Here is a 26202-nt window from a genome sequence, read left to right on the forward strand (position 1 = left end):
CAAGCTCTCACAATTCAGGAACCTTTACTACAGTTCAGAGACGACAGGAAGGTCCCCAGGACTAATCCCAAATTTATTCCGAAAGTACCAACAGATTTTCATCTGAATGAGCTGTTGATCCTTGAAAGGTTTTTCCCTCAACAGTCGACGGCTGCAGAGAAAACTCTCCATTCCTTAGATGTTCAACGTTGTCTGAAATTTTATTTACAAAGAACAAAGCCTTTCAGAAAATCTACCCAATTGTTTGTGGCTTTTAGTGTCCCAAGGAAGGGGTTCCAGTTGTCAAAACGTGCAATTGCCCAGTGGATTTCAAGTGCAATACAGTACTGTCATCAGGCGTCTGGGAAGCCGTTAAATGCACGTGTTTGTGCAGTGTCCACCTCCACTGCTTTATTTTTTAGGGCTTACCTATCCAGGATATCTGCAGGGCTGCTACCTGGAAGAGTATGCACACTTTCACCAGACATTACCGCCTTGATGCATTTGTAGAGAAGGATGTGGCAGTGGGACAAGCAGTACTGAGGAACCTTTTCCAGGAACTGGAACGTTCTTTACCATCCCTCCTTCCTTGGTTAGTGATATAAGCACATTTATTGTCATATGCTGTATTGTATATGATTTATGAACGTTTATATATATATATATATATATATATTTGTCTGGCTACTACTATTGTTAGATGACTTATGTTGCCTAGTTCATGGTTTTGGGTGACATAACAAAATGTGCTATGATTTACTGCTCGCTATTCTGATTCAGGCATGTGAATCTACGAAAGCTCCAATACTGGAGTAAGAAAACAAGGTACTTACCTGTAACTGTAGTTCTCCAGTATTGGAAGCTTTCATAGATTCACATGCGACCCACCCTCCTCCACTGATAGGCGCACCTTAGATTTAGCACGAAAGGTGTCTATGGCACAAGTGCGCGAAAAATTCTGAGGGGCAAAAGGTTCTCTCAGGAATGTTCTAGACGGTGAGGAGATTTGATTGGTCTAGAGACAAGTTTGGTTTCTTTGACATAACAAAGGTTATGGGTTGCAAAAGGGAAATGGGCCTAGGCCTCTTTTCAGTTTGCTATATACTAAGCTTTGCTTTTTTATATACCGGAGACTCCCGTCTCGACGACGGGGAATGAGTCGGGCATGTGAATCTATAAAAACTTCCAATACTGGATAACTACGGTTACAGGTAAGTAACTTGTTTTCATTTGGTCCCAATGTGGATGATCAGGGGAGTCATGTACATGGACATAGACATAGATGTTCTACACCTGCCTCAGACCTTGTTTGATCATGCCCTGGTGTGCTTCTAGAACTAGCAATTCCCACCTATAGATCTCCACGGTTTCAATGGAGACTCCAGGATACATCCCTGTTTTCCGCTATAGTGTATGCATGCAATAGGTCAATATTGCAAGGAAAATAATGGGTCAGTGGCAGGGGAGGCGTTTAAAGTTACAATAAGGGGGCATGTTTTGGAGCCCAGGAGGGAGTGCTGCTCTTGCTTGCAGTCCATAGAGGGCACTGTAAAGGCTATAGAACCATAATATGAGGTATGCCCACAACCCAGTGTTCTGGCAGACATTCAAGCACAGATCTCCGAATATAATGATACAGCGTTGCAAGAAATACGGCAAATGTCCAGATGTTGAGTCACCAGGTCCTATGGTGAGGATGGGCGTCCTGGTCGTAGTTTAGCTGCTAAAATGAAGGAATCCTGAGCACAGTCGCATGTAGTGAGCATAGAATCCCCAACAGGTAATGCAAGTAGCGACCCCTCGGCCATCCTGGCACAATTCGTTGACTATTATTCTCAACTATATGGCTCTGTCGAGAAAGCTTATATTGCTGAGACAGCGACCCATTTAGATGATGTGGCCCTGGCATGGCTATTGGTGGGGCAGAGGGAATTTTTAACACAACCGATCACTGAGACTGACGTGAGCGAAGCCATACGGACAATCTCTCATGGGAAGGCTGTGGGTAGCGATGGACTCCCCATTGAATATTATAAAGAGTACAAAGAATTTTTGGCTCCGTACTTACATGCCATGTAATCAGAGGTATATGAGAATCAAATATCACCACCATCACTTAGGGAGGCCTTAATAGTTTTACTGAAGCCTGACAAGGCCCCAGAACGCTGTACATCATATCTGCCTTTATCGCTCATTAATATAGATGCCAGAATTCCGGTGGAAAAAATTGCACTGTTATGTAAGTTTACTGTGTTTAAAATCCCAATAACAAGAAATAAAATGGATTAATGTTTGGTGAAAATCTCACAAAAAAGCATTGCTGCAACAGTTCCTTTTTTAATATACAGAGGTGACAAGAAAATGTTTGTTTGATTGAGTTGGGTATGAATTTAACTTGCTATGAATAATCGGATATGTATATAATTGAGTGTTTCATACCGTATGTAGTTGTGCGACTTGCAAGCACTGTACATATTTGGTACTACATTTATTGACTTCTTGAAGATGAATCATAGCAGGTGAGCAACGTGTGCTGAATGTAAACTCTTCATGATGCTGCTTAGGTTTACTTCTGTACTCTGCATAATGGACTGAATGGTTTGTATGCTTGTATACTTACCAGATTTTCCTTCAGTTAAATGTTTTTTTTTAATTGACTTATTCAGTTATTTCCCCCATTCCTTTCAGTTGCATTGAAGCAAGGGAAGAACTGGCTGAATTTCAAGAAGGGAGCCGGGAGCTAGAGGCAGAGTTAGAAGCTCAGCTAATTCAGGCTGAACAGAGAAACAAAGATTTACATGCTGACAACCAAAGACTTAAATCTGAAGTGGATATATTAAAGGTATTTAATTGGCATAATAGGGCATAACAAATCGTGTGCTTTTCCAGTGTGTCGATTTGTGACTTTTGAATGGAACTAACGGCTATGGGGGTGGGGGAGGGTTGACTGCTGGTGGTGGGTGGCGGGAGGGGGCAGAGGGTGGAATTGGATGACTGTATGGAGTTGGGTGCAGGGCCTTACCAAAGAGCATGTGCTGTGTGTGTGGGGGGGGGGGGGCGGTGAACAGGGTGGTGGTTTTGCTGTGCTGCCCTTAGGCAGTTGAACACAGTGCCTGTCTTAAGGTCATGCTCAGAGGGGGGGACCAGACACCCTCCCCCACAACTGCGCACGGCTGAAGTCTGTGAGGGTTTGGGGAGATTGGCTGCCTGTTCGGTGTTCTTCTCGTCTTTGAGTTTTCTAGCAAAATGATTCATTTGCAGTGTGCAAGGAAACTTGTCCCCACCGGAAATAAACAAGGTTTAAAACTTGTCGGGACTGTCACAATCTGATATCTGTGATGAACCATGAAACCAATCTTTGTCGTTAAACACAGTAGGAAGGTGCAGAAGGGCTGCTCCAGGTTTATGTTGAGTCCCATGAAAGATCTTCTACATGTTGCAAGTTGTCTGGTAAGTCCAAGTCTAGAAAGAAATGCAAGAAGTCAAAGTTGGATACTCCCTCATCCTGCCACTTTCGACCAGAGAAATGTTGGGATGTCCAGGTGCCCCTCTGTCTCATACTAAGGAACCTATTTCACCCTGACATCCCGAGTAGATGCTTTCAAGGATGCCATGTGGTTCACCTTCTGCACACTTATGGCTGTCTCTGGTGCTCCTTCAGGGCCCCAAGAATCTGAGATGGCCTCCAATCGAAATGCCATCGGCGAACTTATTCTCTATGCCGTCTGTGCCTCTTGACTCCACTGCTGGTCTCTCTCTGGCTCCAGGGCTCACGCCCCACCCAACTTCAAACCCGGCATTGTGGTCCTGAGTAGTCCTGGGTGTGTTAACACCTGTACTGATGCCGGAGGAGGAACCTATTGCTTTCTCTGACCCCTAGGTGAACCTATAATTAACTTGAGCAAAGTCTCGCCGCCCACAAACGTTGGCACAGCTAGTTCAGCATCATTCTGATTTACCGAACACTACCATTACCCATAGCTTTTTTTTTCTCAGATTCTAAACACAGTTCGCATGGTCAAGATAATACTGAGTGTTGGACTTGGTCCTTCCTGCTGGGTCATCCCTAAACTTTTTGCCTTTTTCCTCCTATATTTCCTCTGACCTGTTTTTGTTGGTTTAATGACTCTGGGCACTTTACCAGTGCTAAAGTGCATATGCTCTCCCTGTTGTAAATTGTTACATTGATTGGTGTCCATGTTTGGCTTATTTGGTTTACTGTCAGTCCCTAGTCAAGTGCACCAGGAGTGCCAGGGCTTGTAAATACAAATGCCGCTAGTGGGCTTGCAGCACTGGTTGTGCCACCCACAGAAGCGGCCTAGCAAAATGTGTCTGAGGTCTGCCATTGCAGAACCTGCGTGCAGTCTGGTACTGTCATGCTGGCTGGGCAAGTGCACACACTTGCCAGCCCCTAAACCTTCCCTTAACTTCATATTAGTCACCCCTATGGTAGGCCCAAGGGCAGGGTGCATTGTAAGTGTAAGGTAGGACATGCTCTGATGTGTGTGGCATGTCCTAATAGTGAATTACAGCCAAATTCGTTTTTCACTATTGTAAGGCTACCTGTCCCCTTTAGGCCAGATGGGCTGCTGGAATTATTACACTCTATAATCCCAGCAGGCTCAGGGAACATGGTAGAAATTAATGTTTAGTATGCCTGAACTCAGAATAATAAAATACTTCTTTTAGTAAAGTTTATTTTAATATCCTGTGTTTGCAAATGCTACTTTTAGAAAGTTAGCATTTGCTTGCCTAACCATTTCAGCCCGCCTCTGCTTGGATGTGTATCTGCTGTCTGGGATGTGTGAGTGACAGGGCTGGGGGATGACAGGTGGTGAATGCAAGGATTACACCTTAGTGGGAGGTAGGAGTGCCCCTGGACTCTTAATCCGGCTGTGCTCTGCCTCCACAATGCTGGCTCCGCCCCCCTGGGGGGCGACTGATGACTCAGCCTGCACCTGGCCCAGGAAGGGCGAAGCGCTGTCAACAAGGTACTCCTGGCTGCCCCTGGCCACACAATGCTGGCTCCGCCTCCCTGTGGAGCGTCTGATGTGCCTGCCCTCACACTGAAAGCTACAGCCAGAGTACACCCAACAAGTGCTCAGAGACTGAAAGGAATTATGCAGAGGCCCCCCTGGCCTGAAAAGACAAAGAAAATGGTGTATAAAAGTAGGAGCCCTGCTCCTTGTAAATTAGATCCTGTTTGCGCAACGAAGAAGCTCTGCCTGAAGAAGAGGACCCTGGAAGCTGCATGGAGAAGTACTGACTGACCCCAAGAGACTGGCCTGTTGTGGGTGCCTTGCTGCTGAAGGAGAGCAGCAGAAGAAAGACTGAAAGACTTTGCTTTATTTTGAACTTGTGCCAAACTCCTACAAAGATCTCCAAGGGCTTGTGGTGGAACTTGCCCCCTGAACAGCGCCCCAGGAACATTGGGCGCTACCCCCTGAAAGAGGAACTGCTGTGAGTGCTGCCTTCCCCTGCACTGCTACTTGGGAACAGCGGAGCACGTCGTGATCATCCACCGTGCCCCCTGAGAGGCCCAGGGCACTACCGTCCCTCCAAGCACCGTGACTGCCGCCTGCCGAGGCCCCAGAAGCACCACAAAGACCAGCCTCGCTGGCCCAAGCACCGTGACTGTCGCCCAACCGAGCCGTAGCTCGCATCGTGAGGAGAGGCCTCGCCCTGCACCTGCTTGCCCTTTTTGACCTGTGCCCGGGAAAGCGTCTGCCGCTGTCTGTGAGCGGCTGCGGCGCGTTGTGCAGAGGAGCCCGTCTTGACCCCCCTTGACGTGCCCTGCAGTTCGCCGCACCCAGCGTGTGCCCCCTCTTGAAGGACCCCGAGGCGCTTTGTCTCCCTGACCCGGCCCGCGCCGCAACGCCAACCTTCAAGCCCGAGCTGCTGCTCTCTCCAGCCCAGGAAGGAAGACACCGCGACGCGGGACACCGAGCCGACCTTGACCTTGCCGTCTCGACCCTCGCCAAGTCTCCTCAGGTACTGTTGTGCCCTCGCGGTGCGAGCGTCCTGCCTTCCAAGCTCGCACCGCCCTGTGTGACCTTCTGTGCCCCAGGAGCCTCGCAGCTGCAGTCTGCACCTCGGTACGAGCCCCCCTCTCCAGTGAGGCTCGCACCGCTCCTGGCCCCCCAAGGCCCCCCCTAACACTCCCCGTGGCCGGTGCCCCTCCGCCTCGAGTCCCACACAGCAGTATGAGTCATACTGAGAGCCAGACCCGGTCGTGCCCTTCGCCGCTCACGCGAGAAGCGTGAGCTTTGGCAGGCCGGGCCCGATTTTCTCACAGGAGGTGTACAGAGGCGCTGGGAAGCACACAAAAGCGCTAAGGAGCACTGTACTTGGTGGAAACTGGGCAGAAGGCCCCTAAGAACACATTTTAAAGACTATTTTGAAACGCTGAACAAATAACTGTGGCAACCTAATTACAAGTAACTGGAACCATTTTTTGTACAAAGACCGTATTTACAAGCCTGCTTTAAAAATATATATAAAGATATTTTTACAGAAATACAGTTTTGTGTCATTGTGTGGGGGGGTTGATGGTTATTGTGTGTGATACTGCAAATGTTTAACCCTATGTACTCCAGAGTTTAGCCTAGACTGCTTGCGCCACACTACCTAGAGGGTGAGCAGGGGTTATTTCTGGGAGTAATCCTTTGCCCTGACTTAGAGGAGAGGGTCCCTGCTTGTCGCCAGTGCTGCACTGCGCCAACCAGAGACCCCCAATTCTAACACTGATGATACTGGAGATGACTGATGACTGATGCCTGATTAAGACCATCTTTATATGGACCTTCAGGAGGCCAGTGTGCTGGACACCTCCCTGGACAATTCCCCGCTGGTCATTCTACAGAGGAGTCAACCTCTGTTGCAGTCTTTGACAGGCTGCCAAAGTGTTAGACCTGCAGCTCCTGTCTATTGAGGTCAAGACAGATATCCTGTGCAAAGTCCTGCAGCCTACTATGGAACCACTTCTTCCATTAAATGAAGCACTAATAGACACATTAATGGGTAGTTGGGCCAAACCTTGTTCATGTCAGCCAGTAAATGGGCAAGTCACTTGAAGACTCAGACCTCAACCTGGTAACACATACCTTCTCATGCAACACTCTGAGCCTGAAAGTTTGGTGTTCCATGCGTCCACAACTAGATTAAATCCACTCTCATTCCATCCTTTTTGTGATAGGAATCAAAACACATGGAAGCATTTGGGAAGAGGCTGTTTTCCTTGGCTATTCTAGCCCTTCTTTCCAAAAGTGCCAGCTGTCTCCTGGGACAATACTCTCATGCACTTTTTGTGCGTTTTTGGCTCGGCAAGAACTTGCCATGGGCCGGTTTATAGGGTATGTGTGAGCCGTTTTGACCTTTTTATGTTTACCTGATCAACCGTCCTTATTTAAATCACATTTTGTAATCCCTTTTCTTAGAAAACTGGGGGATGTGTTTCCACCCCAGTCTTTTGTGATGAGACTGTGGTACCTTAATTTAGTTTTCTTTTTCTTTGTGTACCTCATTTGGGCCAAAACGCAGCTGGCTACTGCATCACCCGATTCTAAGAGCAGTTTCTCATTAACTTCAGCTTGTTGTGGGAGTGAACTACAAGCTTTGTCCTTTCATCCACTGTGTACCACCACTTTTCCTGAACAGGCTGGTGTTGCGGACAAGGGCGGCATTCTTGCCGATAGTTGTGAAGCCTTTGCATCTCAGACAATCCATCAGCCTACTGACATTCTTTCCTCCACCTTACCCCTTGAAAGAGGTGCAGAGGCTCCATCGCTTGTACCCTAAAAGGGCTTTGAGCGTTTACATCGATCATACCAAGGACCATAGGGTAGACCATCTTCTCTTTTTGGGTTTTCCTTGGGCAAAAAGAGTAAGGCAGTGCAAAACTGACCATATCAAGTTAAGTAGTTCTCTGTTCCAAAATCTTCTACACATTACCCGAGAAGCAACCCCCTGAGGGCCGTTTTCACCAGAGCCAAGACTGAAACCACTGTGTAGGCATGTGGAGTGTCTGATCTCGCCGTCTGTGGAGCCGCGACATGAGCATCACTCCAAACGCTACAAAGCACTAATTTCTTAATTGTCTTATCTGGTGGAAAGGGCATTTTGCCTGTGTGATCCAGCCAGACGTTTTGATCTTAGCTGTTTTACTGACCCATTACCTTGGGTGGCACTGCTTTGATATCTACTCGCAAGGTGAGTAATCTGCTTTGAGAAGTATCCATCAGAAGAACAAGTTTCTTACCTTCGGTACCACTCTTTCAGATAGATCAGCGGTCTCCAACCTTTTCTGTAGTGAGAGCTACTTCTCATCAGTGAAAATATTTGTGAGCTACTAAAGGCTAAACAACTCGCGAATTGTTCCCAGAGACCCCCCCACACCCAGCTTCATTGACTAAAGGGCCTCTACAGAGAAAAAGCTACCCATTTAGTATATATGTGCAAAGCACAACATGAAACCAGAAAACCTATCCCAGACTCCCTCTTCGACAGATTGTGTGATCCTAGCCTCTGTAGTCACCAGCTAAGTACACTACAATCATAAGAAATTATACAGGAACCTGCACAGCTGTGTAAAAAGATACCAACTTGCTGAAAAACATAAACTGAACGTCTGCCTCTATACCTGGTCATCCACTACACTCCCCTGTCCTTTAACACAGTAAAGGCACCTCCGTGGTCATCATGCATGACACGGAATCACTTCCACATAGGATCACAAAACAATGACAACACCGTACCAACCACACACCATACGTGGCACAGCTTGCTGGCCATGTAGGTAAGTATTTCAGTGCCCCACAAAAGGGTAATAAGCTCAAGTGAAGTGTTCAGCCTTATGTTCATTGTGCCATAAAATTAACACTTCATTTAAAATTTCTCCCATTATTTCATGCAATTAAAGCAGCGTTTTAGAGGGATTTAAAAAAGTTACCTCTTGCAAGTTGTCCATAGGAAAAAACCGAAGCCAGGAAATTATTATATATTTCTCTCATCATTTCATTAAATTTTACTGAAAAGAAATGTAAAATTATGTTCCTGGGTCCGGTTTGTGGCCAGGAACAACTTCACAGCTGCGAAGTTTTCAGGTTTCTTAAGTTTGACATTTAAGCAATAATATCCATGGAAACAAATAAATATCACAAATTACCCACTTCTGAGACAAGAAAAGTTCAGGCAAAGCCCTGAAACTGAGATGGGGTGACTCATACCGGATTTTCCTTCTGCCGTGAGGGCTGCCAAAGACTTCTGCTGTTGCCTGCCTGCCCTTACAGTTCACCCTCTACCTTTCGCGACACCCGCTTCGCGGGTGCCGCTCAGCTGCTCCCTGTGGCCAGTCCTTGCTGGTGTGAGCGGCTCCGCAGTCGGCGGAGAGCACACGCGCTCCCAGCTGTGGACGGCACAGGTTTGAGCCTCCAAGCGCGTGTCCAGTGCGTGGAGCCTACCGGGGGACTGCGAGGACCAGCATCCTCAGCTTCACACAGCTGGTGCCTCTTCCCCCGGCGGCCACGCCCCCAGCTTCCAGCAAATAACAGCGCTGAGAACATTGGCTGTGTGGGTGACTCATACCGGATTTTCCTTCTGCCGTGAGGGCTGCCAAAGACTTCTGCTGTTGCCTGCCTGCCCTTCCAGTTCGCCCTCTACCTTTCGCGACACCCGCTTCGCGGGTGCCGCTCAGCTGCTCCCTGTGGCCAGTCCTTGCTGGTGTGAGCGGCTCCGCAGTCGGCGGAGAGCACACGCGCTCCCAGCTGTGGACGGCACAGGTTTGAGCCTCCCAAGCGCGTGTCCAGTGCGTGGAGCCTACCGGGGGACTGCGAGGACCAGCATCCTCAGCTTCACACAGCTGGTGCCTCTTCCCCCGGCGGCCACGCCCCCAACCTCCTCGTATATTACTGGCCTGTTTACCACCGGGACGCGCGCGAGACGCAGCTCGGGGCGAAGACCGGGCGAAGACCGGGCGAAGACCGGGCAAAGAGCGGGCCGTTTGAGGCCGTTCGAGATCGGACTGGGCCACCCTATTTACATCAGGTACTACTGCCTAAATCCACATCTTGGCAAAACTTATATCACCGTCCTCTATTCTGTCGCCCCTGAGCCATATTGCCCACTATGAGCAAAATGGAGACCAGGAGCAAAGCCAACCTGTTAGCCAACGGCCCCACAACAGCCACCCCAAACCAAGGCAAAATAGACAACTATTTTCTGAAAGCAGGTTCCCTCTTGATAGATGATGTCATCCTTCTAGAAAGAAGAATCTCGCAGGAAATAGAGTGGGTCAGGAGGTCATCGATGGGTGTAATAGCGATGGCAAAAACTCCCGAAGATAGGCGGGTTATAGATAGCTCACAACTGGGTGCCTGTGGTGGGGCACAACGGCCTACGAGTATAGATCTTTCTGAGGGAACAATAAGTGATTCAGAGGACATGAGTCTTCTCTCATTGCCTCTAACACAAATCACCCAACCACCCAACCTAACAAATACGGGGGAGGATACTGATTTAACCATTCAATGCCCCATCTTACTTAGGGAAGAATCGGCCACAACAACTGATACCCCAAATTTAGTAGGGTCACCTAGTGCCAATCGGGGGATAAGGGAGGGTGCCATCCAAAAAAGGATAGCGGGGAAACAAAGCACTAAGGAAAGGAAGTCCAAAAAAGCAAAGGGAAAAACAGGGAAAACCCACAACACAGTTAGCCCTGACCATACTAACCAGGAAAGAACTCCACCAGTGACAGCGGTGATAGCACTTGATCCCTCCCAGCAATTGCCCAGTGATACCCTCACTGACCAGCCACCTCCCAACATGGAACACAATCCTGAGATAGCAGAAGAGGACATATCATTAGCTGACATAGGCCACCTTTTGAAGACGATCATAAGCCCTCTAGAAGCACGCCTGATGAAAATGGAGGCGAGATTAATTAAAATCGAGAAAACCGCCCTACAGATTATGGACTGTTGGAAACCGGGGGCTTCCCGCCCCACGCTACCTAACACTGACCCAAAACATAACTGTAACTCGGTTTCTCCAAAACCTGTAAAAGCTAAAGAGGTAGTGATAGCAAACACAGTGGGTGACAAAAATATCAAACCACACAGTAACCACCCACCCAAATTAAAACCCATCTCAGCAACGCCAGCGACTTCTGGCTCCACCAAACAATTCACTATTACGCAGCAGCGTTCAAATTTAGTTAATGATAACGTCCAGTTGAATACACAACACAAGAGTTCCCCTATACCCCCCTTGATCACCAACCAAGATACACGTGATTCGAATCATTCAAAGGCAAATCCACCAAGAACACTTACAGTCAATCTTCCACCTGAAGTGGCGCCATATACTGTTATCTTAATTGGGGTACCCAAATTAAAATCAGACTCGTATGAAACAGGGGAGTCTCTGAAAAACAAAGTCATTAACTGGCTCTCAACACATAGACCCCTCCCTAGAGGCATGACCAGCGACATTCGCATGGTAAGAAGAGTCTCGTGGGTAGGCAAGAGACCCAAAACAATCAGTGGTGATTGCTTATTAGTGAGTTTTAGAGAACCAAGTACTGTCTCTTTCATATGCAGCCCAGCTCTGGAAGATGAAGGGAGCGCTATTCATCCTGTCCCCCTCTCGTTCTTCTATCCACCTAATGACCATGCAACAAATGCCCAGAGCAGAGGACATTATCAGAACTCACATGATAATTGGGAGGGCAACCCGGGAAGGAGGAGAATCCCCTACAACCAATCACGAATACCCCCCTTCCGCCCAAACACATACGGCGATTCCCAGGGATGGGAAACTGTTCATAGAAGAGGGATGGGAAGGGGTGGATTTGAAAGAGAGGAACCATGGCCCCCGAGATTTCTTCAGCCACCATTCTTACCACTATTTATCATTATGAGTGTCTTGAAATGGTGGACTGACAATTGGCCTCCATAAAAGGGGCACAAACGCAATCAGGAGGGTATGAAAGCGGTTACTATGCACCCCCGACCTGTAGGCAGGAGAAATCCACTACTGGGTCTTTAGACCTGTCCCTGGAGTCACATAAAAGGGAAATTGCCCTAGAAGGCCCACCACTGGATGAGGGGCAAATGGATAGTGCCCCACAGCTTGAAAACATAAGACCCACGGCCAAACAATTTGACACCCAAAATACCCCACAAACCTTAAAAATACTTTCCTGGAATGTGGCTGGCCTAACTAACAAAATAGACACGGACACATGGGCCGATCTAACGCAACCAACAAGCGTCTGTCTCTTCCAAGAGACCTGGACAAGAGAAGAGTCTTCCTTTGGGGGCTTCCAGACATATTCTATCCCCGCTGTCTGGAGTGGGAAAGGCAGACCTTCCGGAGGCTTAGCAACCTGGGTCGCTACGGACCTAGGATGCCGAGCTTCAAGATATCCAGTAGACTCGGTAGATATACTGGCCGTCCTACTTGAATGGCCGGGTCCTATTAAACTTTTGGTTATAAACATCTACTCTAGGCCGGTCAAAATAGCGTCCACCTCCAAAACTATAGAAACTCTGTCAACCCTTCTGGATACCATCCCTCCGGAGATGTCTTATCTAATAGGGGGGGACTTCAACTCACACTTTGAGCCACTACCTGGACTACTTGATGGACCCTCCCTAGAGGAGGATTCAAGTTGGCAGGTTCCTCAGACTGAAGCACCCCCTCCCAGAGCATGGACACCCCTTGCCATACAGATAAACACTCTAAACCTTACCTATGGTTTGAGAGCCTGTAACGGCCGCACTAGGTCCGACATCCCGTCCAAATGCACATTTAATAAAGCAGGGAGGCAATCCAGAACAGACTACTTCCTGGTACAATTGCAGGCATGGAAAAGGGTGGTGGATTTTAAAATAATACCCAGGCACGATAGTGACCACAATGCCCTGGAACTAGAGTATACCATCCCTTGGGTGACTGTGACAGGCGAGGAGAACTGGAAAGGAAGACATCTACTGGAGAACAATAGGAGGCGGATAAAATGGGAAAAACTCGCCTCTAGTGGGGAAAAGCTTGCCTCACTCTATGCTGGGATTACTCCAATCCTTGAAGAGGCTTTTGACCTGTGGAATCCAGACTCTCCAACAGATAGAGGTGAGGACATAGCGCAAGTACATGCTCATTTAATAAAGAAGCTTGAAACTGATCTTTTCAGCACAGGCCGACCTAGAGCACAGGGACAAACCAAGAACACCTGGTATAATAGTACCTGTCGTCTGGCAAAGCGAGACCTCCCACTCACCATAAAAGAAGGAGGTACTAGGGCTCTAAAAGAAGTGCGTACAAATCGCTCATAGCTAACGCTAGAATAGAGTGGTACGTACAGCACTGGGAGAATCTATCGGAGTCCCTAGCTAAAAGGGACTCCCGCAGATTCTGGAGAATAATCAACCATGGGAGCGGGGATCTCCCCTCTGCAATCGAACCCAACATAGCGGCCAATGTTTGGCAGGATCACTTCCAACAACTATATGCCCCTGTACACGATGAGTTAGCAACACCAACTTCCAATAGCCTCACCACATACACATCTCCCCCTTTCACTCTAAAAGATGTTAAGGCGGCTATAACTGGTCTTGCTTCTGGAAAGGCCCCGGGTTTGGATGGGGTGCCGGGTGATCTTTTTAGGCAGGAACCTGGGATTTGGGCACCCTACTTGACGGTTTTATTCAATGCAGTGCTGGGGGGAATGACAATTCCAGATACTTGGCTGGGAGCAGAGGTGGTCCCGATATACAAAAAGGGGCCGCCCCTGCTCCCCGCCAACTATCGCCCAATCAGCCTCATTGATGTAACCCAAAAGTTGTTTGGAAGACTGGATGGACGAAACTGATATTTTAAGCCCTCTCCAGGCAGGTTTTAGGAAGGGAGTGTCAACCGTGGATCGAATACTCAGACTAAATATCTTATACTGGAAGACAGCTCTTCTGGAAGGGGGGTCACTGTATGCTGTCTTCGTGGACCTCCGTGCCGCCTTCGACTTGGTCCCACGGGCCAAGCTGTGGGCGGTACTGGGGGACATGGGCGTCCCTGGAGACATCCTCCAGATTCTTATCAGGCTACACACAGATAATTACGCCCGTGTAAGATATGGAAAGGGCGGTAGGCTGACAGATAGGTTTCCTGTCCAGCGCGGGGTAAGGCAGGGCTGTGTGTTGGCGCCGACCCTGTTCTGTCTATTCACGAACGGGGTGATAGAACACTTATGTAGAATCCCTAACATCGATGCCCCGCAATTGAACAGCAGCAGGGTGCCAGCGATTATGTTCGCAGATGACACCCTGCTGTTGTCAAAAACACCTATTTGGCTACAGAGGGTTCTGGACGGATTTTTTGAGTTTTGTAATGAAAGGGGATTAGAAATAAACCCCTCGAAGACTAAATTCATGATCCTTAGACAAAAGCCCAAAAATAGCCCAAATCCCCGCTTGGGATCTACACCCCTAGAGAGAGTTGAAGTGATCGAGTACCTAGGCATAACCCTCAATCAAAACCTAACCTGGTTGCCACACAAAACCAAGGCAACCACAAAACTAATTCAGAGGGCTGGTGCTATCACAAGAATTGCAAAAAAATCCTCCCTTCGTCCACTGGCACCTGCAATAAACATTTATAAAGCCCAAGCACGAGGAGGCATCACCTATGGGGCTGAGCTTTGGGGACATACACCGCTACAGTCTATACAGGTCGCAGAGAACAATTTTATTAGACAATTGGCGGCCCTTCCTCTGAGTACACCTTTGCTCCCTTTGAGAATGGACTTAGCACTGCGCCCTATCACCGAAGAACTAAGCCTCAAACCTCTGACTTATTGGAGGCGGCTGTGGAGCAGCCAGGATTTGGGCCATTATAGAAGCGAACTACAGGAGCTCCTTAGATTAATCCAAGTGTCCAAAATTCCATGGCTCAAGTACATCAGGGACATGTGCACGACCCTTGGAGTTCCAGAGCTATGGTGCAATCCAGAACTAATGTCCGCAAGGCTCCCGAGGAAAGAACTCTCCAAATTGTTCTATAGCTTCATGCTACAAAGATCTTTGAGTCTAATCCGGGAAGGCTCTCTAACTGACAGTTTTATTAAAGTAAAAGAATCTTACAGACCTGAATATGTTTTAGACGCTATGTCCCCAGTGTACGTAAGGAAGATCTTCCTGCAGTGGAGATACGGCTCTCTCCCCTTGAGGTCCTTCACTAAAACCTGGAACGGGAATCTAGACTCGAGCAATTGTCCTGCATGCAATTACAAGCTGGAAAGTGACCTACATGTGGTCTTGTTTTGCAAAGCTTATAGCAAAATCAGGAGCTATTGGCTGGTCCCCTATCTAAGGAACCTGGGCTTTCGGACTTACGCCTCAGCCTATAGAGTGCTCAAAACTGACCTTGCAGCCCCAACTGTGTTTGTAATGGTGAAATTCTTGGCGGCAATGTGGAGATCACGGGCAAGAATCATAAGGGACTCCAATGCGGCACGATCCACAAGTTCTTAATCTAATCTAAAAATGTATTGTGTAACCATGAACTTTGATTTCTCGAATGTTAAAATTTTTGAATCCATTTAAATTTTTTTTTAATGATTTAATGTTGTTTACTTGCATATCTTTTATGATCTCAACGATCGAAATAAAGATTTTTTGAATGAATGATATAAAACCCCTGATATGGAAGGTTGCGAACCACAGTGTCTAACTTTAAAACAGAGCAGGCCTCGAAAATATTTTAAAATATTACCTAACCTACAGTTCAAACAACTTCAACTATATGCTCTCCCTTTAAAGAGGAAAGTATATTTTTTTATGTAGTGTCCAAAATATAAAGTAGTTTGGTCATGGACTTAACTCACCACACAAAATGAATGGTCTTGAGAACATTAGTAGAAGGCGACACTTTATGTTCTTTTTTTTTTTTTTAAATAGGATAAATGAAGGTTGAGATGCAAACTTATCATAATAACCATTTTGTCTGCCCAAGACGTTTCAAACGAAGGATCAAATTGGACAAACACTCACTACCACATTTGACAGGTTACTTGTTTTATCTGCGAGTGAGCTGTTCTTAAGTATACAATGTTTAATAATGTGTAGATACAGATACCTCTCTGAGCAATACTACACAGCGACCTCAAGCCAAGAGTAAATCAAAACGATTACACTTGTAGGCTGCACCTCATGGCCACAGTTTTTTAAACTACTTAAGGCTTGTTATGAACTAAGCATATGACTTCCTATTTGGTTCACCACAAAATGCACCCAGATGATTATTTGAACACTTACCATAACGTGGTCTTACTGCTGGTGGTTGCTGTGCTGATCTTCTGGGATTGCGCATACTACAGGGGCAGAGGCACTCTGTCTGAACTGAACGGGGCATGCTCCTGCATGTCAAATGGTAGGTATCATGTCAAGGACACTGCTGGCTGCAGGCATCACTCGCCCCTCTGTGGCCTCAGTCAATGCTGGGGCTCTGCTGCTGGCATCACGCGGCTAGGCAAAGATGCATAGACTTCTCTCTTGATTGGGCCTGGGGCTCCGGAGAATGCACAGACTGCATGCTGCCTGAAAATGCAGAGGAGTCATTCAAACTGCAGCAGCACTCTTTTAAAGACAGCTCAGCGCTGCAGGGAACGGTGTTATTATACAACAGGTGAGTGCCCCAGTCTCTCCGACCTGTAGGCCTGTCAGGAGAGGGCCCCTGATCTATACGATCTATGGGCAACAGTATGCCCTATGGCCTACGCACCCTCCACCTGCCACATGAGGGCTCAGGTCAGTGTGTCACTGGATGGCAATCATTGTCTGCCAGTGCTTGGGGGAGACTAAATACTACATTTTAAAACATACATCTTCCGACGCCTAGTCCATGCGTCACCAAAGAGCACGACTTCCTATGTCCCACACGGTGGAAAGGTGCTACTTGACTTGAGCATAGCAGCAGCGGCACCAGAAATGGGAAATTTAAGCTGCTGTCACCATTGTCCACTGCAAAAAGTCTGCATGTTCATGGGAGGAAAAGCGCGCCTTACCAAAAATAAAAGGCAAAGCACCTCCCCTCCTATTCATGTGTGGTTACTGCTGGGTGATGGTCATGCTGTGAAAGGACACGTGGTATCAAGGAGGCCAGAGCAGGACTGAGCGAATCTCCGGTTGATTGAATCATGCACGCAGCCAGCCCCAAGGCCACAGCGTGTACAAATTGTATTGTGCATTTTAAGTCTCTGACATCACCCGCTTCTCCCCGCCCTAGCTAACTTAATAGCCAATGGCAGCAGTGTGAGCGCTGACGTAACACCGGCAAGAACAGATAAGAGACAAGAAGGCCTAAAAATAAACATAATGACAAGGACAGGGTACAAAATTGAGCATCACACCGAGAGCTACTGGTAGGTTGTTGGCGAGCTACCGGTAGCTCGCGATCGACCGGTTGGAGACCCCTGAGATAGATTCTATATCTAACCACAGGTTCCTTGCCAGCTTCTCACCTTCCCGTTCTGTGGAATGGACACTCTTCTCCATCTAATTAAAGTCACAATTTCGAGATCATGCACCCAGTCGTATCTGATCACTCATCATGCTCCTCGTACATTGGTGCTGACAAAGTAAGAAAGACATTGATGTCATTGCTCAGGGGTGGTGCTTATATGTAGCTGCTGCGCTCACTTCTGGGACAGGACAGAGTTGATATTGAGTTGCACAACACCACCAAGTGCCACACCAGCAATTCTGTTTTTTAATTTTTTTATTAAATCTCCAAATCCAGTCTAGCACTTTGGGATTAACTAAGTGAGGAAACTGCGATTAGATAGAGTATTCACCAGAAAGAGCTTTACTAAACGTATTCATATATGCAGAGATTTACTTTAACTTGTTCATATATGCAGATAGTGCAAAGTGTGATGTGCTATTTATTGCTGTTGAGTGTGAAGAAAGAGTCATGACTCGCAAGAGGCGTAGTCTCAAGTGAGTTACTTTTGGGCCCCTCACCTCAGTCAACAATTGTGTAATAAAAAGCATATTGTACTCTGGACATCTGTGTTTATGACATGGCTTTTTTCATCTGTGTTTGTTTAATAGTTTTTTTTTTTTAACAAAACCAACATGCAAGAAGTTATATTTGTGCATCATGGGAAGATCACACTGAAAACATATTTTGACTATTAGGTGAGATGTTTCTATGTGTAACAAGCATTGGAAATGCAATAGGTCTCGCAATAGAATAGTTAGACATTTTTCTTTTTGCAAATGGATGAGTGGCGTTGCGTGGATGAGTGGCGTTGCGTGGATGAGTGGCGTGTGTGAGTGGCGTTGCGTGTGTGAGTGGCGTTGCGTGTGTGAGTGGCGTTGCGTATGTGAGTGGCGTAGCGTGTGTGAGTGGCGTTGCGTGTGTGAGTGGCGTTGCGTGTGTGAAGGATTGGTAGTGCGGGCACTGCTGCTTGGGGTATCTGCGAGATTTGTGTAAGTAAATGGAGAGGGGGGAGAGAGTTGTAAGAGAGAGTGAAAGAGGCAGAAACGTGGAGAGTAAAAGAAAGAGCGAAGGAATCTGTAAGCTGAGAGATGTGGCATAACAGAAGGATTGGTAGTGCGGGCACTGCTGCTTGGGGTATCTGCGAGATTTGTGTAAGTAAATGGAGAGGGGGGAGAGAGTTGGAAGAGAGAGTGAAAGAGGCAGAAACGTGGAGAGTAAAAGAAAGAGCGAAGGAATCTGTAAGCTGAGAGATGTGGCATAACAGAAGGATTGGTAGTGCGGGCACTGCTGCTTGGGGTATCTGCGAGATTTGTGTAAGTAAATGGAGAGGGGGAGAGAGTTGGAAGAGAGAGTGAAAGAGGCAGAAACGTGGAGAGTAAAAGAAAGAGCGAAGGAATCTGTAAGCTGAGAGATGTGGCATAACAGAAGGATTGGTAGTGCGGGCACTGCTGCTTGGGGTATCTGCGAGATTTGTGTAAGTAAATGGAGAGGGGGAGAGAGTTGGAAGAGAGAGTGAAAGAGGCAGAAACTTGGAGAGTAAAAGAGAGAGCGAAGGAATATGTAAGCTGAGAGATGTGGCATAACAGAAGGATTGGTAGTGCGGGCACTGCTGCTTGGGGTATCTGTGAGATTTGTGTAAGTAAATGGAGAGGGGGGAGAGAGTTGGAAGAGAGAGTGAAAGAGGCAGAAACGTGGAGAGTAAAAGAAAGAGCGAAGGAATATGTAAGCTGAGAGATGTGGCATAACAGAAGGCTTGGTAGTGCGGTATTGCGGGCACTGCTGCTTGGGGTATCTGCGAGATTTGTGTAAGTAAATGGAGAGGGGGGAGAGAGTTGGAAGAGAGAGTGAAAGAGGCAGAAACGTTGAGAGGAAAAGAGAGTGCGAATCTGTAAGCTGAGAGATGTGGCATAACAGAAGGATTGGTAGTGCGGGCACTGCTGCTTGGGGTATCTGCGCGATTTGTGTAAGTAAATGGAGAGGGGGGAGAGAGTTGGAAGAGAGAGTGAAAGGCATTTACAATGCCAATACTTTTAACTTTTTCAAATGTGACACCTATAGCATTTGTAATGCCACATGTTTTGTATGTACGTGACTTACATGTATTCACCACTCCCGACTTTCACAAGGATGATGGAACCCATTATTTTACAGAGAAGCAGGAAATAGTTTCCATATTTCAGAGTTTCCTGGGGAAATTGTGTTTTATACCACTGCATTTTGTGCAATAAAACCACCAAAAACATGTAATATATGTAACATAATTTAGTGACCTTGGAGGTATTAAGGTGTTCAAATCATGGGCAACCAGATAATGTTCATCATGTCAGGAGGGTACGATATAGCCTTCTGTACAAGATCTAAAACTTGTTTAGTGACTATTCACATTGAATTATGTAACGTGGAAGTCCAAAATATCGGTTTAACGTTAACCTCGACTAGTCTTCAGGCGATAACCTCGAAACTACCACCATCTCAAATCAACAACTTGCTAAAAGAGGGGGGGGGGGGAGTTGCCAGGGTTCAAGTTTACATTTAGTAGTAGCACAGTTCATTCAACAATTCCAAAGTTTGGGTTGCACAAGAGCAGCAATGACTCAGCAGTTTACATAAGAAGCTATTGCAGCGGCATGCCAGAAGGGAGAGGCGGGAGCACGCAGCCTTTCCAACAGAAGCGTCTGCCCTGTTACATCACGGATCATCCCGTTAAGACTAACATGGCAAGTTCCCCGTAGTTTGAAATTAACGTGTGAGCGCCAGGAGCTTTACTACTTTTGAAGTGAAGCGTTTAAATTATTATTATTTTTTTTATTCAAGGTTACAAGCAACGACCATCCAGTCGCAGGACCTCTCTGCAGGTTTATGGATCCCGCCACTGCTCTGCTGCAAGATCTGCTCGAGGTGCTTGAAAAGAGCAGGGCGGCATCAGTGTAATAATGGTGGGCATGCCTTTTAACAAGCCGTCCGTCCATCTGTATGACGCGTCATGCGCCACTTTATAAAAGGAACTTTGTCACCGAGAGACAAGAAGAGCTGGTATGTCCAGAATCCAACGGATGAGGGAGGCAATGTGGAATGTCGACTCTCTTTGATGTTATCTCCTTTTACGACTACGTTATGTTTGCTAACTGGCTCCTTCACACACCGGTTTTTGATTTACTTTGAATTAACATAGATTTAAGCCACGAGCTATAAAGGTTACACATGCCTTCCTAGCCACGGTTCAAATACCCGCTAGTAATATACGGAATTATTGAATTAAGTAGAACTGAACAGGTCTAATAGTACAGCTAGGAATTAGAGGTGGGAGAGCGACAAATTAACAGGGCGAGTCGAGTGAAGGATCAGGCTAGAGCCCGCGCACGTCCCGAGCCATGAAAATGTTCCCCATGTCCATGTGCACACATGTAAAGTATGCAAGTCTCTTCAAAATGAAAAAATACATTTAAAAATGTAAAAAGCCAGTTGAGAGCTCGCGCACGCTCTAGAGACGCTAGTCTGGTTGGTCAAGGACAGAGCAACTCAGCTGGTGATTGGTCGGTTTTGTTATCGTTTGAATGTCCCGCAACGTGGGTGCGCGTGCTACAAGTGAAGTGCTACTGCTTTGCTAGTAAGAGGGAGTACAGAACTAAACAGGTGGAGAGAGGACACCCACAGCGATAGCACTAAAGAAAGGATTAAAAGGAGACCAAAGAGGGGGAATGAAGTAACGAGTGACCAGGGAAGGGCGGAGTCTTCACAAAAAACTTTGGCTGAGAAGAGACAGTGAACGAAGGAAGAGGGGCTGACAAAGCGAGAGGGTGAGGAGAGAAATGAGACCGAGGGGCACCTAAGGAGTGAGTGGGCTTTGATTTAACAGTGAAGGAGGTTATAGAAAGAGAGGGTAAGGAACGGGAGGTTTGAGAGTTAGAGAGGACCGGGCCGAGCCCCAAGAGAGATGGTAACCTGGTGAGAGAGCGACAAATTAACAGGGCGAGTCGAGTGAAGGATCAGGCTAGAGCCCGCGCACGTCCCGAGCCATGAAAATGTTCCCCATGTCCATGTGCACACATGTAAAGTATGCAAGTCTCTTCAAAATGAAAAAATACATTTAAAAAAAGACGGAGGGCATTGCTGTGGGGAGGGGGCGGAGGAGAAATGCACACGGCGGGCAGGGGAGGGGGCGGAGCGGGGAGAGCGAGAGCGGCATGTGGGTGTGAAGAAGCCGGGCCTTTGAAGTGAAGCTAAGCTAAGCTTCACTTCAAAGGTGTCGGAGGAATGCGGGCGGCTGTGCACGCGCTTTTAAGCTCAATGCACATGCGCATTGAGCTTAAAAGTCACGGGCACTGCAAGGAATCGCCACGATTCCTTGCTTCTTAGTTAAATGTTGTTTAAGCCGCAATAGGCTCGCAAGCTCGATGCGCATGCGCATCGACAGGCGAGACCTAAAAACTATTGTTTTGTGTAATTTGTGAGGCAGTCAACGTTTTTTTCCATTTTAAGTTTGGTCTTCTGTGGTAATAAACTGGAATTTGACTTTTACACTGTAGTAGTGAATGTGTGAATGCTTGTTTATTAATACATCTACTGTAAATCATGTATTATTGAGCCACATTTATTTTCACTGCCATTGCATAAATATCTCTCCATGCTATCCAGTGGAAATAGATGTGACCCAATAACCCGTTACTTAGAGCGACTGTAATAATAAATGCACAGTGACACATTTAATATGTATGCACAAAGTCCAGATTACATTATATAACCTAGAGCAAAACTGGCATGCAGGAAAGTGGAATTCCTATAGTCCGACGCCCAAGATATATTGTTTGGGGTCAAGGGCAACAAGTTTTCATGGGTATTTTGTTCTTGGGACAAGTAGGCCCAACCACCTACAGCACAAACCCTTTGGCTGCCAGATTACAGAACCACATTATGGATCAGGGAAGGGGATTGTCTGTAGGTAAGGTAATGTTTGTGTCCATGTGCTAATGCTGTTCAAACTTGTATTTCTCCAGTATTAGTGTGTCTTTCATAGATTCACATGCCTGAATCATTCCCCGTCGTCGGAGTGGGAGTCCCACGGTATATAAAAAGCAGTAATATGCAATAATGTACTTAGAAAAACGTAGTAATAACCAACCCGGAAGTAAAGTAGCCCAAGCTACAAGAGTAAAAACTTCCACACTCATGACTATCCTAGTCATTTTGTATAGACCAAACTGCAGCCAATCAGGCGACAGCACCCACCAGAATGTTCTCCCCAGAGGCTCAGGCTCTCAGATTTTCTCGCACAAGAGTGAAGCTAAAAACATCCTAGCCTATAGAGCCTCAGAGGGCAGGTGGACGGGTTGCATGTGAATCTATGAAAGACACCAATACTGGAGAACCACAGATTACAGGTAAGTAACAATTGTTCTTATGGTTCATCAATGCAAAGCCTTTATTATTAGGGTTAGTGCTCCAAGTAAATGTTGTAAACGCTGACTGCACTACTGACAGTGGTTCCAGTATAAAAATGGTACATACATTTTCAAAGTTTAGCAATTTGAGGCTATGTATAATGCTCCCAGATTAGATGCAAATATTTGCAGAAGCTTGAAAGCAAGATAGATGATTCTTTACTTTCAAAATAAAATGTTCACAATAAAATGCAAATAGTAAAAAAAAAAGCATTCCGCTAAACTATCGTAAGATTTTTAGGTACCATTTCTTTGCAGCATCATTTAGTAAAATGTGTTGATGTATGCTAGTATTTCCCAAAAATATTCATAACGGAACATCAGTGTAACCCGTTTCAATAAGCTTATGGGAAACGTACAAATAAACAAACATTTGCAAATCCAGTAGGTCTGAAATTAGTGGTCCGGCTTTTGGTTTTGTAAATGCGTGTCTTGTTTTGGCATTGGATTTGTAAAGCCTTATTGGGGTCCCCCACCATCATAACAAACATTGGCAAAAGCAAAAATTGCTACAGTAGTTCCTGACACTAAACAGAACTACTTCAGGCCTCTCTACGATGGCGGCCCGACGTGCGTCCAACTGCGATCGTATCAGGCAGGTGTCCCACCCACTACATGTTGGTGGTTCCACCTGCTCAATTACACTGCGACCGCCGGTCGGAAAACTGCTATTTTCCATTGCGGCTTCAGGGCTAAAAAAATAAAAAAATTCTCACTAGACCTGGAGGTCTAGTAACTTCAAAAATCTACTTGACCTAACTGTAATGTACTTGACCTCTGTGATCAAATGTGAAAAGTTAACAATATTTAAAGGCATTATTGTTGCTCATTCACTTTGTGAGCAATAAAGATGCCTTTAAATCTTGCTATCTTGTCACATTTGCTCTGCTTTCAGAGACCCAGTTCAAATGTAAGTCTTCCTTCATACTCAACAAAAAAGGGTGAGTAGGACCAAAAAAAAACCTCGCCCTAATTAAATCTGGCTCGTAAATGCAAGTGGATTTTTGAGCCCTGGGCTTGTGCTGCAGCCCTCACAAGCTGCAGTGGAAATGGGCAGTTTTCAAACATCCATGCACTGTGTGCCAGATCCCTCTCCCGCCATGTAAAGGCAGAGGTAAGAGGGACATCGTAATCCCTACTACGGCGCCTCCGCAGGCGCCACCCCATTGTAAGGATTACGGTCGGATCCTAATGTGGTGGTCGGACCACTATGCTGGATGACAGTGGGATCGCCTCCGACAAGCCATTGGTGGCTGTCCCAGTGTCCTCATAATCGGGCCCTTTGTGTGCTGAACTACTCCTTGTGAAAAAGCAGAATATTGTCACTCACCTTGAAGCCAGCCAATAGAGAGAGAGAGCGAGAGAGGGAGAGAGAAAGAGAGACATAATTTTAATAAACACATAAGGTCATGGTTAACATCAGACCTAATTATGGGCCCAATAATTAAAGAAAGTCTCAAAAGTGCACCCATGGTATATGTCCTTCCATTAAGTGCAGATTTATATCTTTCATCAATTCACAAGAATTTACAGAAGTAGGCCAACAAATAAAGCTCCTAGAAAATATTTGTGAACTGCATTTCAGCATGAGCTAATATACATGTGTAGATTTGCTTATGCATAAATCATTTGAATGTTTGCAAGTTCACTTTACCTCCAACCACTTTTTTCTCAGCCCTGCGAGAAGTTTTACATCTTCCATTGTCAGGAGTAAATTGCCAACCTTTCTCAGTATGGGAAAAGATTAGAGAAGAGTTGGTGAAAACCCTTAAAACATGCAAGTTAGTTGGTTTGCACATACTCAAAAGGGCATACCAACGCTGGAAAAATTGCTTACACTACCTTCATTCCCAGTATGTATATCTGCGTAAATGTTCTAAAATATTTGTGAAGCGCTGCTCAACAGAATACTCTGGAATGCCCTGAGCCTGCATTTGAGGTCTAATATCTAGTACATGCTGTTCCAGAAACTGTTTAAAACTGAATTATTTACAGTCTTGCCTTTAATTGAACTTTACATAGAACAAGGGTTGCAGTCAAACAGTTTTAGAACATACAACTCTCAGACTATTGTATTCTTTCACCCATCTTACAAAATTTCTGAATTAACCAAAATGAGACACTTGTATCTTATTTTCCCAGTACCAAAGAAAGTAAAACACTTCATTATAACCTTGCAGCCTCATGCTTTTGTATTGCTTTAAGAGTGTGACCTCACCTCTTCTCCCTCATGTGCCTGATGCATTTATTGGTTGTGACAATAGGAAGAATTCCAAGAAAAAGACTGTAAATTGAAGTATGTTTATTGTTGGCAATAATTTCTTATAATGAACAATTAAGTGTCTATTCTCGTGCTGCTTTTTTTTTGTTTGAACAATGGACAACAAAGATAAAACTACGGATGGTATAAGAAGATGGTGTAGCTGAGCTATTCTGTGCCATCTTGGTCAGTGGAGGCAAGGATATCTGAAAATTCTGTGCAGAAATTAATGCTCCGAGCCTTTCTTGTCCTTTAGAACTGCTTGTATGGGTACCCGAGAACCTGTGACATTACACCACCTTTTCCACCTTGGGAACTCAACCTTTCTTTTAGGTTCATATGACCATTGTGTTGCAAGTTGGTACTTGTCCCCTCTTTAGGAGTGAATGAAGTTCTAGAGGATAATCACTTTATTAAGTGCCCTCTTATTTTTCAGGATAAACTTGAACATCAGTACTCTCAGAGCTACAAACAGGTTTCTATGTTGGAAGATGAACTTGTTCAGACACAGGGTATTAAAGATCAGCTGCACAAATACGTGAGAGAATTGGAACAGGCGAATGATGACTTGGAACGAGCAAAGAGGTGAGTGGAACCAAACAGTGAAAGGCAATACGTCTTTCTTCATTAGTGCGTGTCTGTATTACACTCCTAAAGGAAAATGTAATTCCTAAAGTTTTCTCCTTTCGAAGAGGATCATAAGATGTCTTGAGTAGAGTTAATAATGGTTACTGAGAAGAAAACTGGTAGCCTAGGATCAGCACAGCAACAGAGTATGTCTTGCTTTCTAAATCTCAGAAAGACTAGGCTTCACATGCAGCAGGTTTGAGTTTAGTACTGTACAAATGATGACCTATTTTTGTGAAGGGAAAAGTCTCCTCAAGCTAGGCTTCTCTCCATGAAACTACACCATTCCCCCTCATTTAATGTAATTTTCAGAGGTCATGAATGTATCACAACATATAGGTTTGAACACTAATATGACCAAGACAGTCCTACAAGGAGAGAGGAACTTTATTGTCAAAGGTA

The 26202-nt window shown here is 46.0% G+C and overlaps 1 protein-coding gene across 2 annotated transcripts in view; it reads left to right on the plus strand.

Annotated features, from left to right (window-relative positions):
• Positions 1-26202, plus strand: part of NDEL1 (nudE neurodevelopment protein 1 like 1) — a 337126-nt gene that overhangs the window by 45515 nt on the left and 265409 nt on the right. For both annotated transcript variants that reach the window (XM_078654658.1, XM_078654659.1), the window contains exons 3-4: positions 2668-2821; positions 25610-25758. In XM_078654658.1, coding sequence (XP_078510784.1) covers positions 2668-2821; positions 25610-25758 — 303 coding nt within the window. The remainder of the gene's footprint in view (positions 1-2667; positions 2822-25609; positions 25759-26202) is intronic.

The sequence above is a fragment of the Lissotriton helveticus genome, chromosome 7 (assembly GCF_964261635.1).
Source record: "Lissotriton helveticus chromosome 7, aLisHel1.1, whole genome shotgun sequence".
NCBI classification, from domain to species: domain Eukaryota; kingdom Metazoa; phylum Chordata; class Amphibia; order Caudata; family Salamandridae; genus Lissotriton; species Lissotriton helveticus.